The 26,095-nt window shown below is 36.8% G+C and overlaps 2 protein-coding genes across 5 annotated transcripts in view; both read right to left on the reverse strand.

Moving 5' to 3' along the window:
- Slc9b1 (solute carrier family 9 member B1) overlaps nt 1-23,339 on the reverse strand; it is a 75,424-nt gene extending 52,085 nt beyond the window's left edge. The window contains exons 1-4 of one of the 3 annotated variants that reach the window (XM_074041450.1): nt 23,226-23,332; nt 16,921-17,018; nt 7,536-7,599; nt 6,148-6,277 (exon numbers count right to left, since the gene is read on the reverse strand). In XM_074041450.1, the coding sequence (XP_073897551.1) occupies nt 6,148-6,277; nt 7,536-7,598 (193 nt within the window). In that variant the 5' untranslated portion in view covers nt 7,599; nt 16,921-17,018; nt 23,226-23,332. Of the gene's footprint in view, nt 1-6,147; nt 6,278-7,535; nt 7,600-16,920; nt 17,019-23,221 lie in introns of all 3 variants that reach the window. The other 2 variants (XM_074041449.1, XM_074041451.1) reach the window with 2 other exon arrangements.
- A 642-nt stretch (nt 23,340-23,981) lies between these two features.
- Nucleotides 23,982-26,095, reverse strand: part of LOC109697671 (sodium/hydrogen exchanger 9B2) — a 47,189-nt gene continuing 45,075 nt past the window's right edge. For both annotated transcript variants that reach the window (XM_074041463.1, XM_074041464.1), the window contains exon 13: nt 23,982-24,137. The gene's annotated coding sequence lies outside the window, so the exon portion shown is untranslated. The remainder of the gene's footprint in view (nt 24,138-26,095) is intronic.

A 26,095-nucleotide genomic window follows, 5' to 3' on the forward strand; every position in this document is an offset into this window, starting at 1 on the left:
GAGGTATCACAATACCAGACTTCAAACTATATTACAGAGACATAGCAATAAAAACAGCATGGTACTGGTACAAAAACAGATATGAAGAACAGTGGAACAGAATAGAGGACCAGGATATGAATCCACACAGCTATGGCCACCTTATTTTTGACAAAGGTGCCAAAAACATATGATGGAGAATAGACAACCTCTTCAACAAATGTTGCTGGGAAAAGTGGTTATCTGCCTGCAGAAAACTGAAACTAGATCCATGCCTGTCACCCTGTACTAGTATAAACTCAAAGTGGATTAAGGACCTAAAACTCTGAAGTTAGTATAGAAAAGATCAGGGAATACTCTGGAAGCAATAGGTATAAGCAAGGACTTCCTCAGTAGAACTCCAGCAGCCCAGCAACTAAGAGAAAGGATGGACAAATGGAACATGAAATTTAAAAGCTTCTGCACAACAAAAGAACTGCTCTCTAAACTGCAGAGACCACCCACAGAGTAGAAGAAAATATTCGCTGGCTATACATCAGACAAAGGACTGATAACCGGAATATATAGGGAGCTCAAAAAACCAAACTCCCCCAAAAACCAATGAACCAATAAAGAAGTGGGCAACTGAAGTAAACAACTTTTTCAAAGGAACAAGTCCAAATGGCCAAAAAACAAATGAAAAAATGCTCACCATCCCTGGCCATAAAGGAAATGCAAATCAAAAACCACACTGAGATTCCACCTCACTCCTGTTAGAATAGCTATCATCAAAAACACCACCAACAACAAATGTTGGCGAGGATGCAGGGGAAAAGGTACCCTCACACACTGGCAGGTGGGAATGTAAGCTATTATAAACACTTTGGGAAATAATATGGAGGCTTCTTAAGAAACTAAACATAGATCTGCCATATGATCCAGCAATATCATTCCTAGGGATAAACCCAAAGGAATGCGACTGTGGTTATTCCAAAGGCACCTGCACACCAATGTTTATTGTGGCACTATTCACAATAGCCAAGCTATGGAAACAGCCAAGATGCCCCACTACTGATGAATGGATTAAGAAAATGTGGTAGTTATACACAATGGAATTTTACTCAGCCACAAAGAAGAATGAAATTTTGCTATTTGCAAGTAAATGGATGAAACTGGAGAACATCATCTTAAGTGAAATTAGCCAGGCTCAGAAGGCCAAAATTCATATGTTCTCCCTCATATGTGGATTATAGATGTAAAACAATTGCAGTAATATTATTGGATATGGGTCACACACTAAGGGGAGCATGTGTACAGGAGGAATAGGGCAGGGGAAAGAAATCTAAAACTTGAAAGTGTTTGATGTTCTCACTGCAGAGGAGCAAATAAAGTAATCTTAAACTGACAGAGGGCACTATGGGAAGGGAACCAGAAAGTAGTGAAGTGGTCTGGTAGAGATGAACCAATTCAGGTTGTAATATACATGTGCATGGAAGCAATGCTAGGAATCTCTCTGTATAGCTAACTTCATCTCAAACTAGGAAAAATGCTATGTCTTTCTTATTACCTCTTGTTTTCTCTTCAACAAAATTGAAGAAGAGGGCAGAACAGGTTCTGCCTGCAAGCGAGGGGGGTGAGAGGAGAAGGGGAGGGGGTAGGGGGCAGGGAGCAGAGATGGCCCAAACAATGTATGCACATATGAATAAATGAATAAACAATAAAAATATTTTTAAAACACAGTATATATTTCTCCATTCCCTTACTTAATCAATATGTATCATGTAATATTCCTTCAGGAAGATAAAAAAGAAAAACATTTTCTACATGTTTGTGAGCACTGTGAGTGTTAAAAAGGTATTCTGGGGCTGACAGAGTGGTTTAAGTGGCAGTGTGCTTGCCTAGCAAGTGTGAGGCCTTGAGTTCAAGCCCCAGCACTACCAAAAACAACAAAAAAAGTTACTCCAGTTTTCAGTGAATCTTCATATACATGAATCTTATTTTTAATCCCTCCTGACAATTTCTGTATGTATGTTACCTAGCACATTTAAATTACTGAGGATTAAAATGATTGTTGATGTAGTTGAATTAATATCTACCACGTTTGTTTCTGTTTGCTATTCACTACCATTGCTCTTATTTTTGTCTTCAATGATTTTTCTTCCTTTTGTGGTTCTGAGGACTTTATATTTTTCATTTTCTCTTAGCATATCAATTATACTTCTTTTTTACTTTAAAAAACAAAGGTTATCCTAGAGTTTGCAATATACATTTACAACTAATCCAAATCTACTTTCAAGAATACTATATCACTTCATGTATACAGAAAGTACCCTACACAGTCGTGCACTGCTTAAGGACAAGGCCATTTTCTGAGAAATTCATTGTTAGGTGACCTCATCATTGTGTGAGCATATAGAATATATTTATGCAAACCTTGATGGTATAGATCAGTCGCTCAGAAGGCTTCAGCTGTCATGATGGCTCACGACTGTAATCCCACCTACTCAGGAAATAGAGATTGGGAGGACGTCAGTTCAAGGCCAGTCCAGGCAAAAAGTAAGTGAGACCCCCATCTCAAGCAATAAGCCAGACATGGTTGCTCACACCTATGGCCCCACCTACTCAAGAGGCTCTAGGTAGGAGGATTGCAGCCTGAGGCTGGTCTTGGGCAAGAATATAAGACCCTACTTAAAAAATAGCTACAGCAAAAAAAGGCTGGAGGTGTGGCTCAAGTGGTAGAGCACTTGCAGCAAGCGCAATGCCCTGAGTTCAAATCTCAATACTGTTGGGGGGAAGACCTGAAAGTAGAAGAAGTACAAGGAACTACAGAAGGAAGAAGAGAGAAGAGAGAGAAGAGAGCAGAAGAAGGGTGAATGGACAAGATCAATGCATGATATTTGCACGTATTTCTCCTTCATTCTTGAAGGTTAATTTCATAGCATATAGACAAAGGCTGATCTGTCTTTTTCACCTCACCATTTTAAATGTTTCAGTCCACTCTGTTTTTGCTTCCATCACTTCTGAGGAGAAATTGGATATAATTTTTACCTGTGGTCCTGTAGAGGTATGGATTGTCCTCTGACTTCTTTCAAGATTTTTTTCTTTATCTTTGGTTTGTGAAGTTTGAATGCGACATTCTGAGATGCCGGTAGTTGGGAGGCTGGAGGGGTATGGGAGGGGCTTGAACTCAGGGCTCTGAGCTTGCAAAGCAGGCTCTCTACCACTTGAGTTGCACCTCCAGTCCTGGGTTTGGTTTTTCTTTCTCATTTTCTTTTTAAAATATATTTCTCCTGTTTTGTGTTCTCTGATATTTCTGAATCTATGATTTGCATCTAACATAAATTTAGGGAAATTGGCTGTCATTACTGTTTCAAGTATGTTTCCTGTCCCTTTTTGTTTTTCTTCTCTTTCTGATATTCCCAATTTGCATATGCTATACTCCTTATAATTGTTCCATAGTTCTTAAATATTTTGCCCAGTTTTTCTGCTTTTTTCTCTTGCTTTTCTGTTTATGTTGAAATACCTTCAAAAGTTCAGAGACTTTCTCACGTATGTTCACTCGACTAATGAGCCCATGAAAGTTTTTTTCATTTCAAGTATTTTTTATTTTGGCATGTCTTTCTTATTCTTTCTTATAGTTTCTATCTTTTTTGCTTACAATATCTAAATGTTCCTACATGTTATTTGCATTTCTTTTCATCAGAAAACATTAGTTCATTAACAATAGTTGTTTCAAACCTGTAGTGTGATAATTCCAACATGCCTGCTATATTCAGTTCTAATTCTGGTAAAAAAAATTTTTTTTTTAGTTGAAAGGTGAACATGACTAGTAGTTTAAAAACAAACCTCTTTAGTAATGTGGTAGTAAGGTCCAAGGTGGGGATGAAGTGTCATTGCTGTCTCTTAGTGAGCTTGCGCCCATGGCTATGAATTTCACAAGTGCACCTCAGTTGTTTTTTGTTTTCTTTTTCTTTTAAACCTCCTTGGTTGGTTACAGGATGGTTAGAGGGTGCTAGAGTTGGATATTTCCCTTCTCCTACCATGGTTAGGCTGTGATAAAACTCCTATTGGTTTAGGCTCTTATAAAAATAGCTTCTCTTGAAAGCAGGCTCTGGTAAGAACAGAATGCTGTGATATATTTCACAATGACTACTTTCTCCTGCTGCTGATTGGCTCCAGAAGTTAAAAGTTCCAAAAGTGTGGGCCTTTCCTATTCCATGACTGGGCCCTAACTTGAGCTTTTTACTCTCAGACTTGTCCACACAGTGCTTCAGCCAATTTGTTAATTACAGTTCAGGTTTTCCTACCCACTGAGATTTCTACTGTAGGTTGTGATCCTCTGTATCCACCTGTCTGTCTTCACCTATTTTTGGAAGCAGCTGCCCTGTGACTCACTTCTTTTATGGATCTAAGGCAAGCTGTTTTCTCCTTGTTGAGCTTTTTATTTGTTATTAGGACAGTAATGACTTCTAAGTTCCTTACATAGGAAGCCAGAAGCAGGAAGATTTGGGAACATTATTTTTTAATAAGCTTCCAAGACTGCTATCTTCATGAAACTGACAAGATTTTAATGGAGAAATTCAGTCCTGAGATTATTTGAAAAATCATGGTTGGGTAGCAAAGCCTTTAATTTATTTAAAGGAAAAACAACTACATGAAAATATGTTATTACTTTGATTGAAAGTAGATTAAAAAAGAAACAAAAGGAATTAATAGCCTAAAATCTAAACCTCCCACCCTAGACCATCCATTTCCTTGTTGCTACTAAAGCCACCTCCCAAGCAAGGCAATGAAATGTGATCAGACTGATTTCTATGTGTGACTGTATAAGATTTCTTTTACAAATTTAACACTCCTACATAAAGAATGTATATATTCTGGGGTTGATGAACTAAATATCATTTGTATAGAAATTGCGGTGCTACTTCCTTTCACTATTCAGAGAATATGCTACTTTAGGGTTTCTTTGGTTTAATTCTACCTATATATGATTTATATCACTTATTCCATGATGGGACAGAGTAGGATTTTTGACAGTGCCATGTTCTAAGCATATCCAGAGACTGTGATAAGATTCTACACTTGTGTATTAAGGAGCCAATGTGAACCTAAGGGTGTATGTATGTATGTTGTGTAAAAGAGAGAAAAAGGAGAGAAAGAGAGAGAGAGAGAGGCTTTGAAAAAGAGTACAACAATATGTAAACTCTAAATCTCCTTTTGCTATAAATGTCTCTAAAACTGAAAAGTCAAAAATGAAAGAAAACAAATGAGGAAGATGGTTACAAATCTAAGTTTGAAGTTTCAATGCTGGTGTCCTAGAGAAGCCTATAGTACACATATGCAGTGGATAACATTTGGTGAACATATCCCTGTCTATAAAAACTGTCCACTAAATAGATGGGATCATGGGAACATACATACAAGATCTATTTGTACAAAGTATATTTACAAAAGAGTCCAATATTTATGCTGGAAATGAGGACTTTTCAAGTTCAGAAAAAAGCTTAATTCAGGGACTCCAAAACATGATGATAATTAAAAAGCAACTTTTACTAATGATGAATAAAATTTGCTTTCAAAAGTTAGCAAGAAAAATAAGATAACAAAAAATTAAAACTTTAATCACTTATACTTTATCATATTTTAGTCTAATTTTTGTTCTCTATAGACAATATATACCTGGAGGTCAAAATCTCTCTCAAGTTTAATCATATAAAATATTTAGAAAGCAATAAGAACACTCCTTTTAAGTATTTAGTAACAATAAGATGCTTTAAAATTTTAGTGGAAAAGCAAGATTTACACAACGCTTTACAGGTTGCAGCTGTGTTAAAATTTGGGGTGTAATTTTAAGAGCCTTAATATTGTGAGGAGCGCAATGTTATTTCTCGCTAACTTGAGACTAAATGTCAAAAGTAGGTTTTAAATAAAAATCTTTAATTAATGCTGCTTCTAATTCCAAAAATTTAACATAAGAATGCATGAAAAAGACTGAAATATAAATTTCTTAAGTAATAGTTTGGTTTGATTTTGAAAAATTCAAGGAAATATTTTCTTTTTGTGCATTGCTTGTAATAAAGCTGATCATCTGAAGTTTACAGATGAAGCAGCGGTTTTGTTGTCTTGTGTTTATTATTCATCACATATATTCCTCATTTTCTCCCCATTTATATTTCTTATTTCACATACCATCTGTAATTATTTTATTCAATATTCCTTGTGGAGGACAAAAAATATGTGTTCTCATTTTCACCTGTTGTATCGTTTCCTCTGTTTCCTTAGTTTCTCCAGGTACACTACTACTAGGATCATTGAGGATCTGAAGTAAAACAAAGAAATTTTTAAAAAACTGTACTTCCCATATGATTTTATGAATGTAATAAAGTACCACAAGTCCTAATTAAATTCGTATTACTACTGTCAACATACACATTCATGCTCTATAACAATAGGCATTTGGGGATATCACAGCAGTGCATTTTATAAAACACTGATTTACACTTGAGTCCCCACCATTTCTACCCACCATTTATACATACTGAACAAGTAAGTCTATAAGTGGGCATAATAATTAAAAGTGTCTACCCTCTCTTTACCTCCCACAGATTACTCATCAAAATGTTCATGAAATGAAAATACAACTAAATTGGGAAGTGATATATAACTATAATTTTTGGACTCTTGAAAAATTGTATGACTGAAGGAAAAATGAGAAAAGTCTAGGTTGTCTTTAGAAAGTCAAGCATGTTTCCACTAATATTTATAGATAACACATTCAAACAGTTCATGGATATACCACAGTCTTCCCAGACTTTGAGTGATAGTCTAAGTATGAAACTGCAGATTTTGAAAAAGAAACTAGTTTGTGACAATACTGAGAAGCTTCTCCCAGTGTAAAAAACCAAACATGAACAATTACAATAACAGCAATACAATAAAGGCAGAGCAGTGTTAGCTCTTGACAGAGATCTCTACTCTGTGTCTGCTCTATTGTTGCCATGATGCATGTACTTGTGTGCATACACAGCAACACTTTGAATGTACTGCTAGTATTTTGAGTGTAGTGAGGAGAACATGACCTTGTTTCATGAAATATACCAAAGGCTGGAGTGTATACATAGGCCTAATGACTTTATTTATTTACAAAATAAAAGTCCTGGGTCTCTTTAAAATACACAGCATAAACAAACATTTATCTCCATCAGTTTAAATTTTCCCAGACATGGCAAGAAATAATATGCTTTGTTTTCCTTACTTCTGAAATCCACCTTATATAGCTCTAAAATACTTTGTACTAACCCCTTTCCACCTGTTTCACTCTTTCTGTTCATTTCCTAGGAACGATTAAAACTAGCTATTTCCAAATGATTGTTTTTCATTTTTTTACCCAGACTTACAGAAATCTAACTAATAGCAAACTTTAGAAATACATTTTAAGTCTCACTATGTGGCCTAGGCTGGCCTTAAACTTCCAAGCCTCCTGCCTCAGCCTCCTTAGTGCTGGCATTACAGGCCTGGGTCACCATGCCTGGATTTGATTTTTATATCATATTTTATGAGATAGTTTCAAGTTTTACCTGAGCAGTTGTAGATGGTTGTAAATTTTTATTCTCCAAATGTTCATTTTCTGTGGTATGCATGCTATAATTTAAAAGGAAAGAAAACAGGACTATAAATCCCCATGAAAACAAAATGGTTAAGTGACATTAATTTTTAATGATTTTTAAAGTCATAAAGTTGTCTCATAGTCAAGCCAGATGTCTTTATAGTAAAAAAAAAAAAAAAGGTAAACCTTCATTTTTAAAGTTATTAATCAAAGCTATGTGGCTAAGTTTTAAAAGCCTCTCACTAGTATATAATAATGGGCTCTGAACTAAAAGTATGTATGAAAAAATTCAGTTATTTCATGCACTGAATTAGTATGTTTGAGATAATTTCCAACATCATTTTTTTATCTTCAGTCACAATCTTGCATGAGACGCCAAGAAAATCTAAAATAAAACATGGAAGATGGCTGACTAGAGGAGCTGGGCGTGCTTCCTTCCTACAAAGAAGGACCAAAACCGAAGGATAAAAAAGTTTCTATTCAGCTACAGTACTTGGGAGAGAGTGCTGTGGTGCAGTGTGGATAAGAAACCATGGAACATAGAGCCTCAGAATAACCTTTAAAAGAAGGGAACAAGGTACCTTACATTAACTGACCCATCACCTCAGTCTGGATCATCTTGAATATAGGAGTCTTCCCATGACAAGAAAAAGGTATATGTGAGGCTCCCAACAACCCCCCTTCATGCCATAAACATCTAAAATTTTTGCTACTGGGGAATTCTGCAGTCCTCATAGACTCTGTACTTGGTTTGGAGGGTTGTTGGGGAGTGTACACCATTGTACGGCTCCAGAGAAAGAACTCAATCCATGTTATACTTTCCCCCAACCAGGGAATTGTTGCACAATGCCAGGTTGAGAACAAACACCTGCAGTCAGTTGCATGTCACACTCAGGCCTCTGGAGCAGTTCTACTCCCACATTGCCTGGGAGAGTTAAGAGAATCCACTTCTGCTGTTGTGCATGTGTACTATGCCTGTATGTGCTTGCTACAGTAGCCTTCCCTCAAACATTCACAAAATCTGATGTGTGCTATGTATCTGATATTGCATGCCTTGCTTGTCTGGGCCTGTAAGAGTAATCCTGTCCCCACACAGCCTGTGGAAACTGATGGGCACTCCACACTTGCAGTTGCATGAGCCACACCCAGAACCATTAGCAAACTTGCCACTATAGGCACCACCACCATTGATTATACCTCAAGAAACCATATAAAGAAATTACTATTACATCCACCTGTAACAAAACCAACCAACCCTTTATCTTCAAGAGAAGACTTTTATTTTACTATCAAAGTTACTATAAAAGTGGCAGAAACAACAGATTCATCAGATGTCTGATGTGCAAATATCAGCATAAAGACACAGAAATATGAAAAAGCAAGTGAACATAAGTCACCATAATTATAAGTGAACATAATTTTCTAGTAACAGGCCTAACAAAAAGGAAATTGATGAGATGCCTAAAAAAGAATTCAAAAAGGAACTCAGAGAGATACAAAAGAATACAGACCAATGGTTCAACAAAACTCTGGAAAACAATTCATAATCTGAATGAGAAATTCAGTTAATAGAAAGGGATCATAAAAAGAACCAAACAGAAATCTTGGCACTGAAGAACTCAATAAGTGAAATAAAAAATAGAGTTGAGAGCCTCAATAAGAGAATAGGTCAGCAGAAGAATTTCTGAACTTGACAAAGCACTTTAAGTATCCTGGTTGGACAAAAAACAAACAAAAAATAGAAAGAAAAGACAAAAAAAACTCTCCACTAAATAAACAAATATTGCATAATGAATGTTTCAGAAGAAGGAAAGAAGGGAAAGGGTATAGAAGAACTATTCAATGAAATATAGTTGAAATAAAAATTTTGAAAAAGATGTAGACATCCAGATCGAGGAAGCTCAAAGGACTCCAAACAGATTTGGTCAAAAGTCTTCTCTGAGGCATACTATAGTCAAACTGTCAAAAGTCAAAGAAAGAATTCTAAAACAGCAAGGTAAAAGTCCTGAGTTACATATTAAAAAAGCCCTAACAGATGTACAGCAGATTTCTCAGTAGAAAGCTTACAGGTTAATTGAGAGTGCAATGAGATATTCAAAGCCCTGAAAGAAAAAATAATGCCAAACTGAGAGAGGTGGCACATAGCTATAATTCTAGGACTTTGGGTACTGAGGCAGGAGGATCATGAATTCAAGGACGGCCTGGGCTACATAATGAGACTTGTCTCAAAAAAAAAAGCAACTCAGAATGTTATACCCAGTGAAATTGTCTTTCAAAAATAGTCTTTCCAAGACAAGCAAAAACTGAAAAATTTATCACTACCTCCCCCACAAAAAAAAATGCTGAAGGGAGTCCTATATCTACCATGAAAACACACAAAGCATAAAAACCTACTAGTAGAGTGGATATATGAAAGAGAAAATAATCAAAACTTTATCAGTATAAAATAAGAAAGATTAACAATGTGAAAAAGAAAGGAACAATGGATATACAAAATAACTAGAAAAATTTAACAAAATGACAGGAGTAAATCTTTGCATATCAATAACAATCTTGAATGTAAATGTATGTAATTTCTGGATTAGCATTTTTAGGCTGGCTGAATGGATTAAGAAAACAAGATCCAATGGCCCAATGATATTCTGCCTATAAGAGACCAGTGAAGACACAAACTGAAAGTGAAGGGACAGGAAAAGATATTCCATTGAAATGGAAATCAACAACAAGCAGGAGTAGCTATATTAATGTCAGATAAAAATAGACATTAAGTAAAAAAATTGCAAGAGATAAAAAAAGTATATAATATTAAGAGATCACTCAAAAAGCAAATGTAACAATTGTAAATATACATTCACTCAAGTTACATAAAGGATCCAATAAAGGAATAGTTGGGGAATACAACACCCCACTTACATCAATAGACAGTGGATCATGACAGAAACTCAACAAAGTAGCCTCAAAGTTAAGCTAAATTATAGACCAAATGGACCTAACAGACATTTACAGAACTGTTCACACAACAGCTGAGGAATAATCATTTCTCTCATCAGCACATGGAATATTCTCCAGGATAGACTGTATGTTAGGCCACAAAACAAGTCTTGGCAAACTCAGAAAAAGAAATCAAAACAGGTACCTTCACAATGAACTAAAACTAGAAAACAACAAGAGGAGCTTTAGAAATTATACATATAGTTTTGTAAGCACAAAACCCAGAGTTCAAACCCCAGTCCCACCAAAATAAATAAATAAATAAATAAATAAATAAATAAATAAATAATAAGAAATTATACAAATACATGCAAACTGTATGACATGCACTGGAAGCCAATGAAAATTTCAAAGGGAAATTAACAATTTTTTTAAACAAAGGAAAATGGAAACACAACATAATAAAAGCTATGAGATATGGAAAAAACAGTGATAAAGCAGAATTTTTTTAGCAGTAAGAGCCTATATTAAAAAATATAAATACTTCAAAAAGCAACTCAATGATGCAATTCAAGGAACTACAAAGGCAAGAAAAAACACAAAATTAGTAGAAGGAAAGAAATAACAAAGATCAGAGCAGGAATATATGAAATAAAGACTAAACAAATCATACAAAAGATCAAAGTAGTTGATTTTTTTGAAAATATAAAAATCAACAAACAGTTATGCTAACCAAGAAAAAAAGAGCAGATCCTAGCAAATGAAATCAGAGATAAAGAGACATCACAACTGATACCACGAGATACAAAGGACTTTTATGAATAATTACAGCCCATCAAATTGGAAAACCTAGAGGAAATAGATAAATTTCTGGACATCTACTAAAACTGAACCATGAAGACACAGAAAACCTGAACAGTCTAATAACACAAAATGAGATTGAATTAGTAATGAAAAGGTCCCAATAGAGAAAACCTAGGACTAGATGGCCTTACTACAAAACACTTTAAAAGTTATTATTATTTTTCTGGTGCTAGGGATCTTCCAAACTTTTAAAGGCCTACCAATAATTCTCAAGCTATTCCAAAAAACTGAAAGGGAGGGAAGGTTTCCAGTCTCATTTTGTGAGGTCAGCATTACTCTGACAAAAACAAAGACACAACAGAAAACATAATACAAAAATCACAGACCATGTGGATTATAGACTAAAACAAATGTAATATTTGCAATATTAGTAATATTATTGAGCAGGGGTCATACACTAAGGGCAGACCGCACACAGAAGGGATAGGGAAACTTGAATGTGGTTGATGTGCTCACTGTATAGTAGTGATTATAGCAACCTTAAATTGGCAGAGGCCACTATGGGAAAGGGACTAGGAAGTAGTGAAGAGGTCTGGTAGAGATGAACCAGTCTGGGTTGTAATACACATATGCATGAAAATAATACAAAGACTCTCCCCATATATCCTTATCTCAAACTAGCAAAAAGGCCATGTTTTCTTATTATCTTTTTTTTTTTCTTCAACAAAATTGGAGAATAAGAGGGCTATACAGGGGAAGCGGGGGGGGGGGGGGGATGGTGGCCCAGGGCAGGGAAGGTGACCCAAACAACGTATACATATGTAAGTACATGTAAAAATGATAAAATAAAACTAAAAAAAAAAAAAAAACCACAAACAGCAACAAATGTTGGCAAAGATGTGGGGAAAAAGGAACCCTCATACACTGTTCGTGGGAATGTGAATTAGTATAACCACTCTGGAAAACAGTATGGAGGCTTCTCAAAAAACTAAAAATAGAACTGCCATATGATCCAGCAATACCACTCCTAGAGATATACCCAAAGGAATGTGAGTCAGGTTACAAGCAAGGCACCTGCACACCCATGTTTATTGCAGCATTATTCACAATAGCTAAGCTATGGAAATAGCCAAGATGCCCCACTACTAATGAATGGATTAAAAAAATGTGGTATTTATACACAATGGAATTTTATTCTGCCACAAAGAAGAATGAAATTTTGTCATTTGCAGGTAAATGGCTGGAACTGGAGAACATCATCAGTGAAGTTAGCCAAGTTCAGAAGGCCAAAAGCCACATGTTCTCTCTCATATGTAGAATATAGACCTAATACAAATATAGCTATATTATGAAAAACAGGTCATGCTAAGGGGAGGTAACACACGAGTGGGGAAGATGAAAGAAGAAAGTAAATATGCCTGAGGTATACTCTCTATAGAAGAATGAATATAGAATATATATTTTTTATTTTTTTTGTATTGGGCTTTGAACTCAGGGCCTTCACCTTGAGCCACTCCACCAGTCCTATTTTTTGTGGATAGTTTTTCAAGATAGGGTCTCATGAACTATTTGCCTGGGCTGGCTTCAAACTGCAATTCTCCTGATCTCTGCCTTAGAGTAGGTAGGATTATAGGTGTGAGCCACTGGTGCCAGGCATGAATATACAATTTTTAAACCAGCTGAAACCACCATTAAGAGAGGGACTAAGGAAAACAAAATCCAACAGAACAACAGACAAAAAGGAGAGGCAAAAATATAAAAATTTAAGAAAATGTAGAACTATCTCATTAATTTCTTTGGGCATCAAGGATTTCTTAAACAAGACATAAAAGTCTAGCCATAAAAAAAGAAGGAAGGAAGATGAATGATCTCTCAAATGCCCATCAATGTTAATGCTGTAAGAGGGTTGGAGGTCCCTTATTTTCCCATTAGAGTAATCACCTCTGCTTTTATTTTTATAAAATAAAATGGTTAGGCATACATTATGGCCTTTAAAAGAGTTCTTACAATATATTAAATATATCATACTTTAATTCACCCCCTCCATAATTCTCTTTTATTCCCCCTGCCCCCATTCCTGGAATAGTTTCAACAGGTCTCATTTTTTCATTTACATATATGTATACACAGTATTTGCACTATATTCACTCTTCCATGCCCTTTCTCCACTGGAACCAACCCCCTCCAGGCAGGTCTTGTCCCACTCTGTTTTTTTGGTTTTTTTTTTTTTTGCCAAAGGAAATTAAATTAAATATTAATGACAGTAAGAAATGGTTTTTATGTGCATTCTAAATTGCTTAAACCTTTAAGAGGGAAATATGGCCCATATATAGCAGTATGTATTGTTCTGATCTACTGAGAATGTATTTTAAGAATCTTTGTAATTAAAAAAGTTGACTTATTTGAACAATTAAAAAAAGAAAGGGACTAAGAATGAAGAAAAATAGAGGAGATGAACCAATTTGGGCTATAATACATATATACATGGAAGTGCCACAGAGAAACTCCCCAAGAAGCTATCTAAAACAAGCAAAAATGTCATTTTTTTTTTTCTTGCACAAAATCAGAGAACAGGAGGACAGAACAGGTCCTGCCCAGGGAGGCTGGTACCAGTGGGAGAGGGGAGGAGGTGGGAAAAGGGTATGGGAGAGAGAATATAGTGCAAATACTGTATACACATGTATGTAAATGGAAAAATGAGACCTGTTGAAACTATTCCAGGAATGGGAGGGATAAAGGAGAATATTTTCTGAGAGAGGGTGAATTCAAGTATGATATGTTTGATATATTATAAGAACTTTTGTAAATACCACAGTGTACCTTCACTCTGCGCAACAATAAAAAAAAAAGTGAAAAAAGAAAAAAAGCACAGACCAATCTTCTGTAAACAGAAATACAGAAATCCTCAATAAAATGCTAGAAAATCAAATTCAGCAGCACATCCAAAAGATCTTAAACCACAGCAAAAGACAAAATCCATATGATCATGTCAACGGATGCAGAAAAGGATTCAATAAAATTCAATATTCTGAGCTGGGGGCATGGCTCAAGTGGTAGAGCACTTGCCTTGTGTGTGTGAGGCCTTGGGTTCAATCCCCAGTACCCTAAAACTAAATTAATTAAATTAAACATCCTTTCATCTGAAAATTCTGTAATAATTCATCTGAATTATTATAATTATAAAATATATATTATATTATAATTATTATATTCTGTAATTTTCATCTGAAATTTCTAGTTATAGAAAAAAACAAAACCCACACTAACAAGTCTTCCTCACACTCTCTTTGCTCCATCCCCCAGATCTTCAGGCCATAAAAACAGATTTTTCTATTGTAGCTTTGGTCTCCTATTCTACCCTTGCACAAATGCACGATTAGGATCTACCTTCAAGTCCAAGGCATAAGAGCAAGAAAGATCCTTGTACTTTGACTCCCTTTTACAATCCACCTGCTTTGATTAATTTTTCCAAGTCCTAAGGTAGATATTCTTTGCATATTATTCAGTTTTTGGTTGTAAGCTGCAGAAAAGATAGGCTGTAGAGGGCCTATTCCAAGATGGAATAGACACATGGGATCCATGCAAGAAGGGACCACATTCAGTTTTATACTTGTTCTATATAGTGCATGGCACGTGGTAGGCGTTCAGTTAATATTTATGGAATAAATACTGAATGAACTGAGAATTTTAAAATGTCCTACACACAAAATAAAAACAAAATAATTTCTACATAGTTAACAAGAAAGGTCTGTTAGGTAGAAGTGTAAAAGATTCCCAAACTGATTCATTTTTCCATGTTTGGCTGTCAAGGCACTCAGAGGCCATTGAAGCTGTGGTTATGTACCACTCTTGATGGCAGCAGATCTCGGTGTCCATGTAATGTTGGTTTTGCAGGCTTGCAGAAAATGACAGCTATGGGGTTATGGAAGCATCCATCACAATTTCAAAGGAAGGCCTGGAATACCAGGTAGTAGGTGGCAGGGTCAGATTCCCTGGAGGCTGCCTCTGACAGTCAATACATAGTGAGGCTATGAGAATGAAGCCAAAGCTGACTGAGGCAGGTAGTAAACGGAGCAAGCCCTATAGAGTGGCTACATGTACTATAATCAACAAAGCCATAGAGGTGGGGCTGCCCAAATGCTAAGGAATCCACATTGGGCCACAGTGTGCTCGGAATACCAGACAGGGAGACCCGGGGTTTAATGTTTGCTCTGCTGGGTTTGGTCTTGCTTTAGTCTGATCCTTCCTTCTTTGCTCCTGTTCCTCTCTTTTGGAATAGGAATATTTACACTTTGTCCTTTCTTTATTTCTACAGAGGCTCACAGCTGAGTCTGCCTTGAGTCTCAGAGTAGACTTTGGACTTGGAATTTTCAGCAATGCTGACAAAGTTAAGACTTCAGTGGCTCTTGGAGATGGACTAAATACCTTTTGCACTGTAAGATGGACATGAGCCTTTTGGATTCGGGGCAGAATTCTATCTGGTTTGTCCCTCAAAGTCCCAGGGGAAGGATAAAGACTTGGTCTTTATCCCTCAAAGGCCCAGGGGAAGGTTAAAGACTTGGTCTCAGCCTGTGGCATCATTAGAGGGTAGTAGAAACTTTTATGAGGTAGGGCCTAGTAGTAGGTCTTGGATCTTTGGGGACATGCCCCTAATGGAGACACTGGGATCTGCCATGAGGTGAGGGTTCCTCCACCATGCACTTCCCACCACAATGTGCTGCCTCACCTCAACCCAAAAGTAACAGTCCAAACAACCATGGTCTGAAACCTCCAAAACTATGACCTCTCTCTCTACTGAGAGAGAGAGAGAGAGAGAGAGAGAGAGATTTTTCAAGTATATTAAGAAAAAAAGAAGCAAATTATCAAATAAGATTGATTCTTAAAAATTATGCTGCAAAGGCAGGTAAGAAATCATTGAGACAATTTAGAAAACAAAAAAAAAGGTCTGCCTCTATAAAACAAAAGCCAAAAAAAGTGGAATTTTGAAGAACTAGGACTCTAACATATATTTGAGGCATAGGCTTAGATGGAGGAAGCCTATTGGAGGACAAACCAATTATCTGAGTAATATAAGAGTGAAAAGCAGGGTAGGTAGAATATATTGGCCTTAGTTCTGGACCCATGTTTTAAATACTATATCTATCCCCTTCTTTGTTCTAGATATTTCCTTATGTATCCTTCCTTGAACTTATCCTTCCCCTGGGCATTTCTTTTTTATCTGATCAATTTTTAAAATGGCTATTTCCTTAATATAAATTTTTATAATTTAAAATGTAGGTAAACTGAACATTAATTTTATCTCTTTTTTGGCAGTATTGGGGTTTCAACTTAGGGACTCACACTTGCTAGGCAGGTGCTTACCACTTGAGCCACTGAAGAGTCAGTCCTAATTTTATCTTTTAATAGTTGTGCTTTGGGAGTAAAATTCTTCAGGGAAAAATATCCTGCTAACATCTGTGTAATTATTTGACTTTTTAATTTTTTAAAAATTTATTTTTGAGTAATTACACATTAAAAATGAGGGGAATTTCATTGTGATGAAATGCACAGAGTGTATCTTGAACAAGTTCACCCCCTCCAGTATATTTCCAATAAAAAATTCTGATGCTATCACAGCCTACCTGTAAAACTGAGAAGTAAGTGTGGTGATCCAGGTGTCCAAGGGTTACAATGACTGCATCTTGTTAGGAGTCCTCTCATTAGATATCTGGACAGCTGGCTTAAGGAAAAGAATGAGGGCTTTGAAATCAGAATTGTAGTGTATGATCTTACACTACAATTTCCCATCACCCTTTAATGGGCATTACACCATCTACTTATCTATTTTTTGTGCTTCACAATAACAGCTAAGAAAGAGTTAAATTTGAAAGGACAAATATAAGTTTATTGGATAATCACAGTATGCTTTCTGTTCAAAAATAACACTTCACACTGGTTTATATTCTAGTATCTTACATTTATGACCACTTTGCTTTTTTGTTTTATTTTTTGCTATATTTATTTCAGTAAGTTTCTTGAAATCCCTTTTTGGATTGTACATACATGTGTACATATCTTGCTATCGTGGAGATTGAGATGTTTGTGCACACAACTTAAAGCAAAAGCTGTGTTATTCAAAATTTTTTAAGTATATACAGTTTATCATCATTCTCTGCTTTTAAAGAAGTGAGAAATTTGATGGGTTAAGAAGTTCTGTTTTCACTTTGTTTTATTAGAATGTTTGTTTGGTTATATATACTAATAATGGACATAGAGAAAATAATTGGGCAATCTAAACTCTCCACTTTTCATTTGCTACATTGTAGTGACTAAATTTCTTGTCACTTGACCTCTTGGCAGCTCAGTTCCAAACCTATAAAACGGGGTGGGGAGAATCTTAGATGATTTAAGGACTTTATCAGTTTATGATTCTATTCTCCAAAGGACCTAAGAAACAAGGTGAGAATATCTGAATACATGCTGCTTGAGAACTTCACTTCATAAACAAATACCACGTTTGTATAAATGCACATCACTTAATATAAACAATTTGTCTTTGGTGTGTTTGTTTTGCTATGGGTTTATCCTTTTAGAGCAATGTTGTACAATAGTGACACCTAGTGACTATACAGATCATTCAGCAGAAATTCATGATCGACTCAAGTCTTCTAAATACAGATGATTTACCTTGTGGCTTAACTAAATACTTTATTCTTCATTTCTTCTTTCTGTATATTTAAGAAATGCCAATTACATTTCGTAGTATCATTAATAATTAGATACATAGGAACTGAAGTTTCAGGCAGGGGGGTGGTGCACATCTGTCATCCCAGTCCTCTGGGAAGAGCAAGATGGTGTAGCCAGCCTAGGCTATATAGAAAACCAAAATAAATTAATTAAATAAAAAATAGAAGAATAAAAAAATAATTAAAGGTTCTAGGCTGGGCATACAAAGTTCAGTAGCAACTATAAATGAGACTTGCCATGTGTTTATTTGTTCTCCTTTATTTGGTTGGAATACAAAACCTTCCCACTACCTCTCTTCTTTGTAAATGATACCCATTGGTTGAGAGTCGTGCTAAATAAAGCTTTCTGTATACCTCCCCACAAAACTGGAGGTCAACTTCCCCTTCTAAACTCTCTCACTTGATGTCACTTGTTCTACCCTTTTCCTACCTCTGTGGTTACCCTTTCTTGGCGTTCATTACTGGCTTCTTTACTCTATTCATCCCTTAAATATTGGGGTTCCTCAGAATTCTTCCCTATACCATACTCTTCTTGCTCTCTCTATAATTCTTGAAGCAATTCTACTCCTGTGGCTCCAATTATAACTCATATGTTGATGTGTTTGTCTAGGGATTTCTTGAGATTCTAACTACTATATCACTACTTATCTTACAATCTTTCTAAGCTCAGAATATGCACAACTGAACTCAAGATTTTTCCCCACCAAATCTATTCCTTCCTCAGAGAAAGAAGGCAGCATCTACCTAGTTGCCCAAATTAGAAACTGAAAAGTCATTCTTTCTACCCCCTTCTTCCCTACCAATTTTTAGCTAACTACTAAATCATGTTAATATAAGCTACTAAACATTTTTAAATGTCCACTTTCCTAGATAAGACTGCCACTGCTGGGGGTCAGGTCACACCATTTTTTTCTTAAATAATGCAATGGTACTCCAACTGTTCTTCCCACATCCAGTATTATTTTCCCTCAATGTAATTTCCACAAGAATAATCTGCTTAAATGGTTGACTATGACAACTCCCTGATTAATATTCAATGGTTTGCTATAGAAGAAAAATCTCAGACTCCTTCAACTCACCTTAAACTCCAATGTCCTAAACTTGTCCCTAGCTTCCTTCTCATTCTTTACTAAATTTCAACTCTTCACATTTGCTATGATTCACATCTCTAAAACTTTACACATTCTGTATACTGTCTTCCTATACTAATAACCTGCTTTTTGCCCAGCTAAGTCTCCATCAGTCTTGAAGTTATTTCTTCTAGTTTTTTCTGACACTTCCTTCATAAGTCTCCTTATCATAGCACCCACCCTTTATAACATCCAGTCCATTGTAATTGCTTAAATATCATCATTCTTCTATATGACAAATGTTCATTGAGAACCCACTATATAATGTACACCAGAGTACTGTAGAAGCTCATCTGGCATACGTAAAAGGTCTAAGAAATGCTTCATTGTGACTCATGTTCCTATCTATTTCTCTACCAAATTAACCCCCAGCTGATTTCATAATCAGTCTGAGTTCTTTGAATTACCTAACACAGATAGTGGATAAATATTTAGTCTTGTTCACTATAGAAAAACCTTTTCTGTGCTGGGGATCAAATCCAGGGCCTTATGAATGCTATGCAAGGGCTCTACTACTGAGCCATTCTCCCTCCATCCCTAACTGTTGGATTTTAAGAATATACAAAATATTTTTTACATTGTCAGAGGCCTATAACCAGCAGTTACTTTATACTAAGCAGAATTTTTCTTTGATATCATTTTGGTATATCCATTCTATCCATTTAAAAGCAGAGGCAAACTACTACAGTGAAAAGCATGGGACTCAGGAGTCAGAACACGGTGGCTAATAATTTTGCCACTTACTAGGTATATGTCCTTCGTCAAGCCCCTTAACCTCTCTGAGCCTCAACTTCCTTATCTGAAAAAAGCAGTTACAAATCAAATGAGATGAAATAAAAGTATAGCAGAAAAAAATAAAGGGCTATCCAAAATGCTATTATTATTATTGTTGTTGTTATCAGAGTGAATATAGATTCCTACTACTGGTCATCCTAACTCTGTAAGGCAACAAGATCTCTAGATTTTATCTTTCATTTTCCCTTCATCATTTGAGGAGTAGACTTTTGTATTTTAATAGATACATATTAATAGAAAATAGTTAAAAACACAAAGAAAAACAAGCAAAAAATTACAAGTACATATTAAAGTACTAAACTGACAAGACGGAAGCATAAGCCTATGAAAGTCTAAACTCTGTAAGTATGGATCAAGTTTTAAAAAACAGGCCACCAATTTTTGTGGGAAGAGCAGTACTGGGGTTTGAACTCAGGGCCTCATGTTTGCTAGGCAGGTGCTCTACCACTTGAGGTTCACCATTTAAGGCCAGCCTGGGAAAAAAGTTACTGAGACCCCATCTCTACTAACAGCTGAGCATGGTGGTATGTGACTGGCATCCCAGCTACATAGGAAGTAGAAACAAGATCCCAATCTTTAAGAACCCTTCTACTATCTCCACTTCTCAGTTCTCCACAGTAAAATATCTTGAGATGTCTATAGTGCTATGTCCACTATTTTTTTAAAGACAGGGTCTCATTATATAGTCCAGGCTGGCCTTGAACTCATGATCCTCTTTCCTTAGCCTCCCAAGTGTTGAAACTACAGACAAGTGCCACCACGCCTGGCATACACATATATTTTCACACATCGTCTTTTCTTTGTACTTGTCAAAGCACATAGCTGCTATATATTTCAAAATTCCAATAAAGATCTCTTTATTTTATAGTCAGGGATTTAGCTCAGTGGAAAAGCACTTACCTAGCAAGTACAAAGCCCTGAGCTTAGTCTCCAGCACTGAAAAAAGAAAGATATCTTTATTTTACTTTACCATTGACCATGTTTTGTTGTTTAAACTTTTCAGCCGGTGGAGTGGCTCAAATGGTAGAGCACCTGCCTAGCAAGTGCATGCAGTACAAAGCCTCAAGTTCAATCCTCCAGTACTGCCAAAAAAATTTTAAAAATACAAACAACAAAATCCCACTCAAATTTTTATGTCATCACATTTCATGTTTTCTTCCTGCTTCAGTGCCTATTGACTCATCTGCTTTGCTCACTCCTTTTCCTCTAATCATTGGAATGTTCTCTAGAGGGACACTTGTCCTAGGTAGTTTTTTTCTACATATTTGTGACTCCTAATTCTGAATCTTTGATCCCTTGTCCTCTGTATAGAACTCAAGACTCAGCACTTCTTAGATTTCTAATAAGCATATAAAAATTAAGGTAAGCAAAATAAAACTTTTCTTCCCTAGGTTTTTGTTTTTCCCAAATTTGGTAAACAGCACAACCACCTATTCAAGCCCAAGACAAAAATCTAATAGCTAGGAGTGACTTTTCTTATTTCTTCTCCCAATATTCAAAACATCAAAAAATCTCTAGACTCTGCCTGCAAAATACATCTTGCCAGTTTATCCCAAATTTCTGTCACTGCTTTTTGGATTTGTGCAATCGTCTTCTTCAAATCTTGCTCCCCATACCTTATGATCTATTCACTGCAGAACAAACCTTTGTACAATGTAAAGCAGATCATATTACTCCCTCTCACAAAACTCACTACTGGTTTCTCAACATAGTTTAAATAAATTCCAACTTATTCCACGGGTAAATAGCTTATTCAAACTCCTACATGACTTGGCCCCTACCTATCTCTCCAAGCTCATCTTGTACCACTTTTTCTATATACCAGGTATAGCGGTTTTTATTATGGCCTCTACAAAGGTTAAGATCTTTCCTACTGTAGGGCTTTTGCAACTGTAATACTCTGGTCCTAAATATTTCTATGGCTGCTTTTTTTAGTATCACTGAGGTTTGGCACAAATTCCAACTCTTCTGAAAGGATTCTCCTGACCAAGCAATCTAAAGAAACTCCTACCCAGTCTCTTTCACTTCACACAGTTTTACTTCTTCACCACACTTAAACACTATCCAAAGCTCCTTGTTCACATATAGTTTACTTATTTCCCATCTTCCTTTACTAGAATATAAGCTCCATATACTTTGCTAGTCCTTCTTAGATTGTATTTGCAATGCCTCAAACAATGCCTGGAAAAGTCAGATTCTGTAAAAACATTTGATAGATGTACCATTCCTAAGCAAATAGATTTCTCTATTTGACTCATATTTGTGGACTTACTACTGCCAGACTTAGCGTGGTTAAGGGAATGCATTTCATCAAGAAATATTTACTGAATGTATATTATATTATGCTCCAGGTACTGTTCAATCCCAGTAAAATAGGGTTTTGCAAGCTATCTCACAGAAGCATATACACAGAATGAGCATGAAAATAATACACAAAAGGAGAAGTTCCTTCATCTATTACTCTTACTGCACCTGTCTTTTTTTTTTGTCTGGTAGTGCTTATAACAAGAATCAACTGAAAAACGACAGTATAAATTCTGGTAATCACAGAAGGCAATACAGAATGTCCTTTTCATAGGCACATAGCGACAAAAATGGTGAATTTCCCACGTGCGAAAGTAATGAGTAAATTTTCCAAATTTTTGTTGCATAAATAACAATTCTGCTTACCCCTATGGCAATCAGGACTGTGGGTTGTGGCCTCCCTAGGTGCAAGCAGGGCTAATTGCCCAATCTGATCTTTCATAGGGTCTATACACTCACAGAGCACTGTCAGGGGCCTCTTGAATCATGTACAACTGTCCTTAATCCTTCAAAAGCATGGATCATTGGGATGGAGTGGCTCAGTGGTAGAGCGCCTGCCTAGCAAAAGCATGGATCTTCAGTGCATGTCTACAGTGCTGTGCTACACGCACAGCAGGAATAGACGTGTGCGTGTGTGTGTGTGTTTCACTTGTAGAGACTGAACATTTGTGTAACAGCTTGTGCCTAAGAAGGATAATTTTCCAGTCAATCTTGACCTCTTCTTTTGAAAGTGCCTGTAAGATGAGAGAAAGAAACAGAGGAGGAAAGGAAAAAACAGAGATGTGCGTGGAGAGAGTAAAGAAAGGGAGAGAACGGAAAAGGTCTGTGACCGTTCCCCAGCGTCTGGGAAAGGAACTCTGCAACTGCAGTGGCGGCGAAAGGCGTTCCTGAGGTTACAGAAAGGGAAATAACCGCAGGACACAGGGTCCAAGAGTCTGGGAAGGTACCGTCGAGAAAAATGGGCATACCTACAATTTCCTTAGCAATTCTCGCTGGCCCGGGCGCCCAGCAACCGTCACTTAAGCCGCGCGCCAAGCTCCAGGAGGCAGGGCCACCAGTGAGCCACCTCTGCGCCGGAAACTGGGGCCAAGCCGCAAAGGGGCGGGGCCTACGACGGTGGGGTGGGACCTCCGGGGGGAGATGGGCGGGGCCTCTGGCGGTAGAAGGGACCTCGGGGGGGGGGGAGATGGGCGGGGCCTCTGGCGGTAGATGGGCGGGGCCGCCAGTGGTGGGGCAGGACCGCAGCGCCTCTGAGTGACGTCATGGTTGCGTCTATTGCAAAGGTGAAACATCTGCGGTCCACGGTTCTCGCTGGTGTGATTTGTGTTTATTCAACCCCTTCTTTTCGACATCTCTGAACGGTGATCTATCGGTTGTAAAAGTCCAGGGACAAAGTTGACATCATTAGGAATTTTAGCCAAGAAGCAGAGCCAGGAGCTGTAGGTGCCAGAAATAACTTGTCAAAACTCTGATTATGTTTTCCCTGAAATCAGCTTAAACATACTCCAATGGGTTAAAACAGAAAGAGGAGAGGGGAGAGGGGAGAGAGGCTGTGGAAGTCAAGACCACCTGGGTTCAGGTCCAGCGCTGTGACTTTCTAGCTACTGAATCTAGGTAAATGCATGCTTTAAAGGATGTGGTGATGATGGTGTGACAGTAAATGAGACATGGCAAGTGTCTGGGACAGATCTTGGTACAAAGGAAACAACTGATATACTGTTACCGGTATAAAACCTTTATTTTTTACTTATGAAATCTTATGTGGAAATTTTTACATGAAACAAATGAAAGCAGAACTGCTCTGATTTTGGTGGACCTAGAAGCTTTAGGTTTTGGGTCCCAAGGAAGGTCCATCAAGTTCTTCTAATGGAATCCCCAGGCTTCCTAAAATAGATTAAAAACAAACAAAAACAGCTGTCATTGGGGAAAGCCCAAATTTTTAGAAAGACAAACCACCCTTTTTCATCTAGCTTTACTTCTGACTTTTCCTACTGAACAGTAGATCCCATTTTGCCTCAGTGTATTTTCTAAAGCCATTTTGTTTACCAAAAGTGTTCTTTCTCTTAATCATCATTTAAGATGTTATGGTTTGGACCTTAAACTTTCCCCAAAGGCCTATATACTAAAGGTTTAGTCTCCAGCCTGTGGTGCTATTGGGAACTAGTGGAACCCTTAGGAGATGAGGCCTAGTGGAGGAAAGGTCATTGGGAGGGATGTGGGAGCTAGCCTCCTTTTCTCTTTTTTGATTCTTGGCCATGAGGTGAGCAGCTTTGCTGTACCACATGCTCCCTACCATGTTGTTCTACCTTATCATAGGCCCCAAAGCAATGCAGCCAACTGATCATGAACTGAAAAGTCTGAAACCATGAGCCTAAATAAATCTTTCCTCCTTACAAATTGATTGTCTCAGGTATTTTTCACAGTATCACTAATTAGTCTGACTAATTAGTATGACTAATACAGGGTCTGATTCAAATTGCAACGCTTTCTTGAGTAACAATTAAAGCTTATCTATTTATTGTAATGGTTTCCGACCTTCAGTATGATGTGGATATTTCATCAAAGGTTGAAAGTTATTTTGTCCCTTGTTTTAGGAGAATAGACAGGATCTTCATAATAGATTTAAGGAAATATCTTGCCTTCATGGGAAAAGCAGATTGCAAAGGATACTGGGAGGAGAACCAAACTACCCCTGGGTAGGAGCTGGAAAAGGTGGACCTTAGCTAAGAGTCTGATGGTCTTCAGAGCACAGCTGTTTTCTAGAGCAATGGACTCCTGGAGATTTAAACACGTTAAGGTCTGTATACAGAAGACAAAGGGCACATCAACAAATGGAGTTTGGAATACTCACTAGGCCAGAGGACTCAGATTAGATTTAAGTTAGTCAAATGTGTTTAAAAATGTGACTATTTCTTGTTTGCAAATGTCATGAAGCAATTCCCACTTATACAGAGAACTACATAAATGATTTATATGGAAATACAATGTTCAACAATACTTGAAAAACAATGTCCTTCATGTTTTAAAAGATAACATAATGAAAATTTAACAATGGTTTAAAAATTTTATACATAGGATACCTTTTCTTGTATATAATGTAATTTAAAACAATTAAATCAATTAAATTTGCTGCAATGCCAAAGAGGGCAAAAACTTTCAAGGAACATGGAGAACCCTACTCATGATGTTTTTCCTCCACCGTATTTGACATAAAAATAGGATTGTGTTTTGTTTTTGTTTTCTTGACAGGGTTTTGCTGTACAGCCTCAAACTCATGATCCTCTTGCTCAGCCTCCTGAGTGTTGGCATTACAGGTGTGTACCACCATACCTGGCTTTATAATGGTTTTAAAAATATCTTCTACATTAGTAGAACCTCTGAATACATTTTAATAAAAACTTGGCCACTTATTTAGTATGAGTTCAGGGCCAACTTACTTTTATAGTTACATATCTCATTAATTTTCTGTCAGTCCAAATACCAATCACTGTTCTCCAGGCTTTACTATTTTCAAACTTTGCTAATATGCTAGCTGCCCATCTTGTTGTTCCCATCCCTTACTCCCACTTATCCAAATCCTCTCCACTCTAGAGGGTCCAGTTTGAATATTATTTTCTTGAAGACATTCTCCTCAATTTTCCCACTTAGAACAAGTTTTGAGTTATTCATTTCTATTATAGCTATTTGTATATATGTTATATTTCCTTATCAGGTTCTTGAAGGCAAGAAACATGTCTTGTTAATATTTGTGTTGCCACGGTGTCAATCTCTCTTCAGAATTCAAGTTCCACTAAAAATAGAGCCACTGGATATGTGGTTCATCATTGTAGTCCATAATACCT

The sequence above is a fragment of the Castor canadensis genome, chromosome 9 (assembly GCF_047511655.1).
Source record: "Castor canadensis chromosome 9, mCasCan1.hap1v2, whole genome shotgun sequence".
NCBI lineage: Eukaryota > Metazoa > Chordata > Mammalia > Rodentia > Castoridae > Castor > Castor canadensis.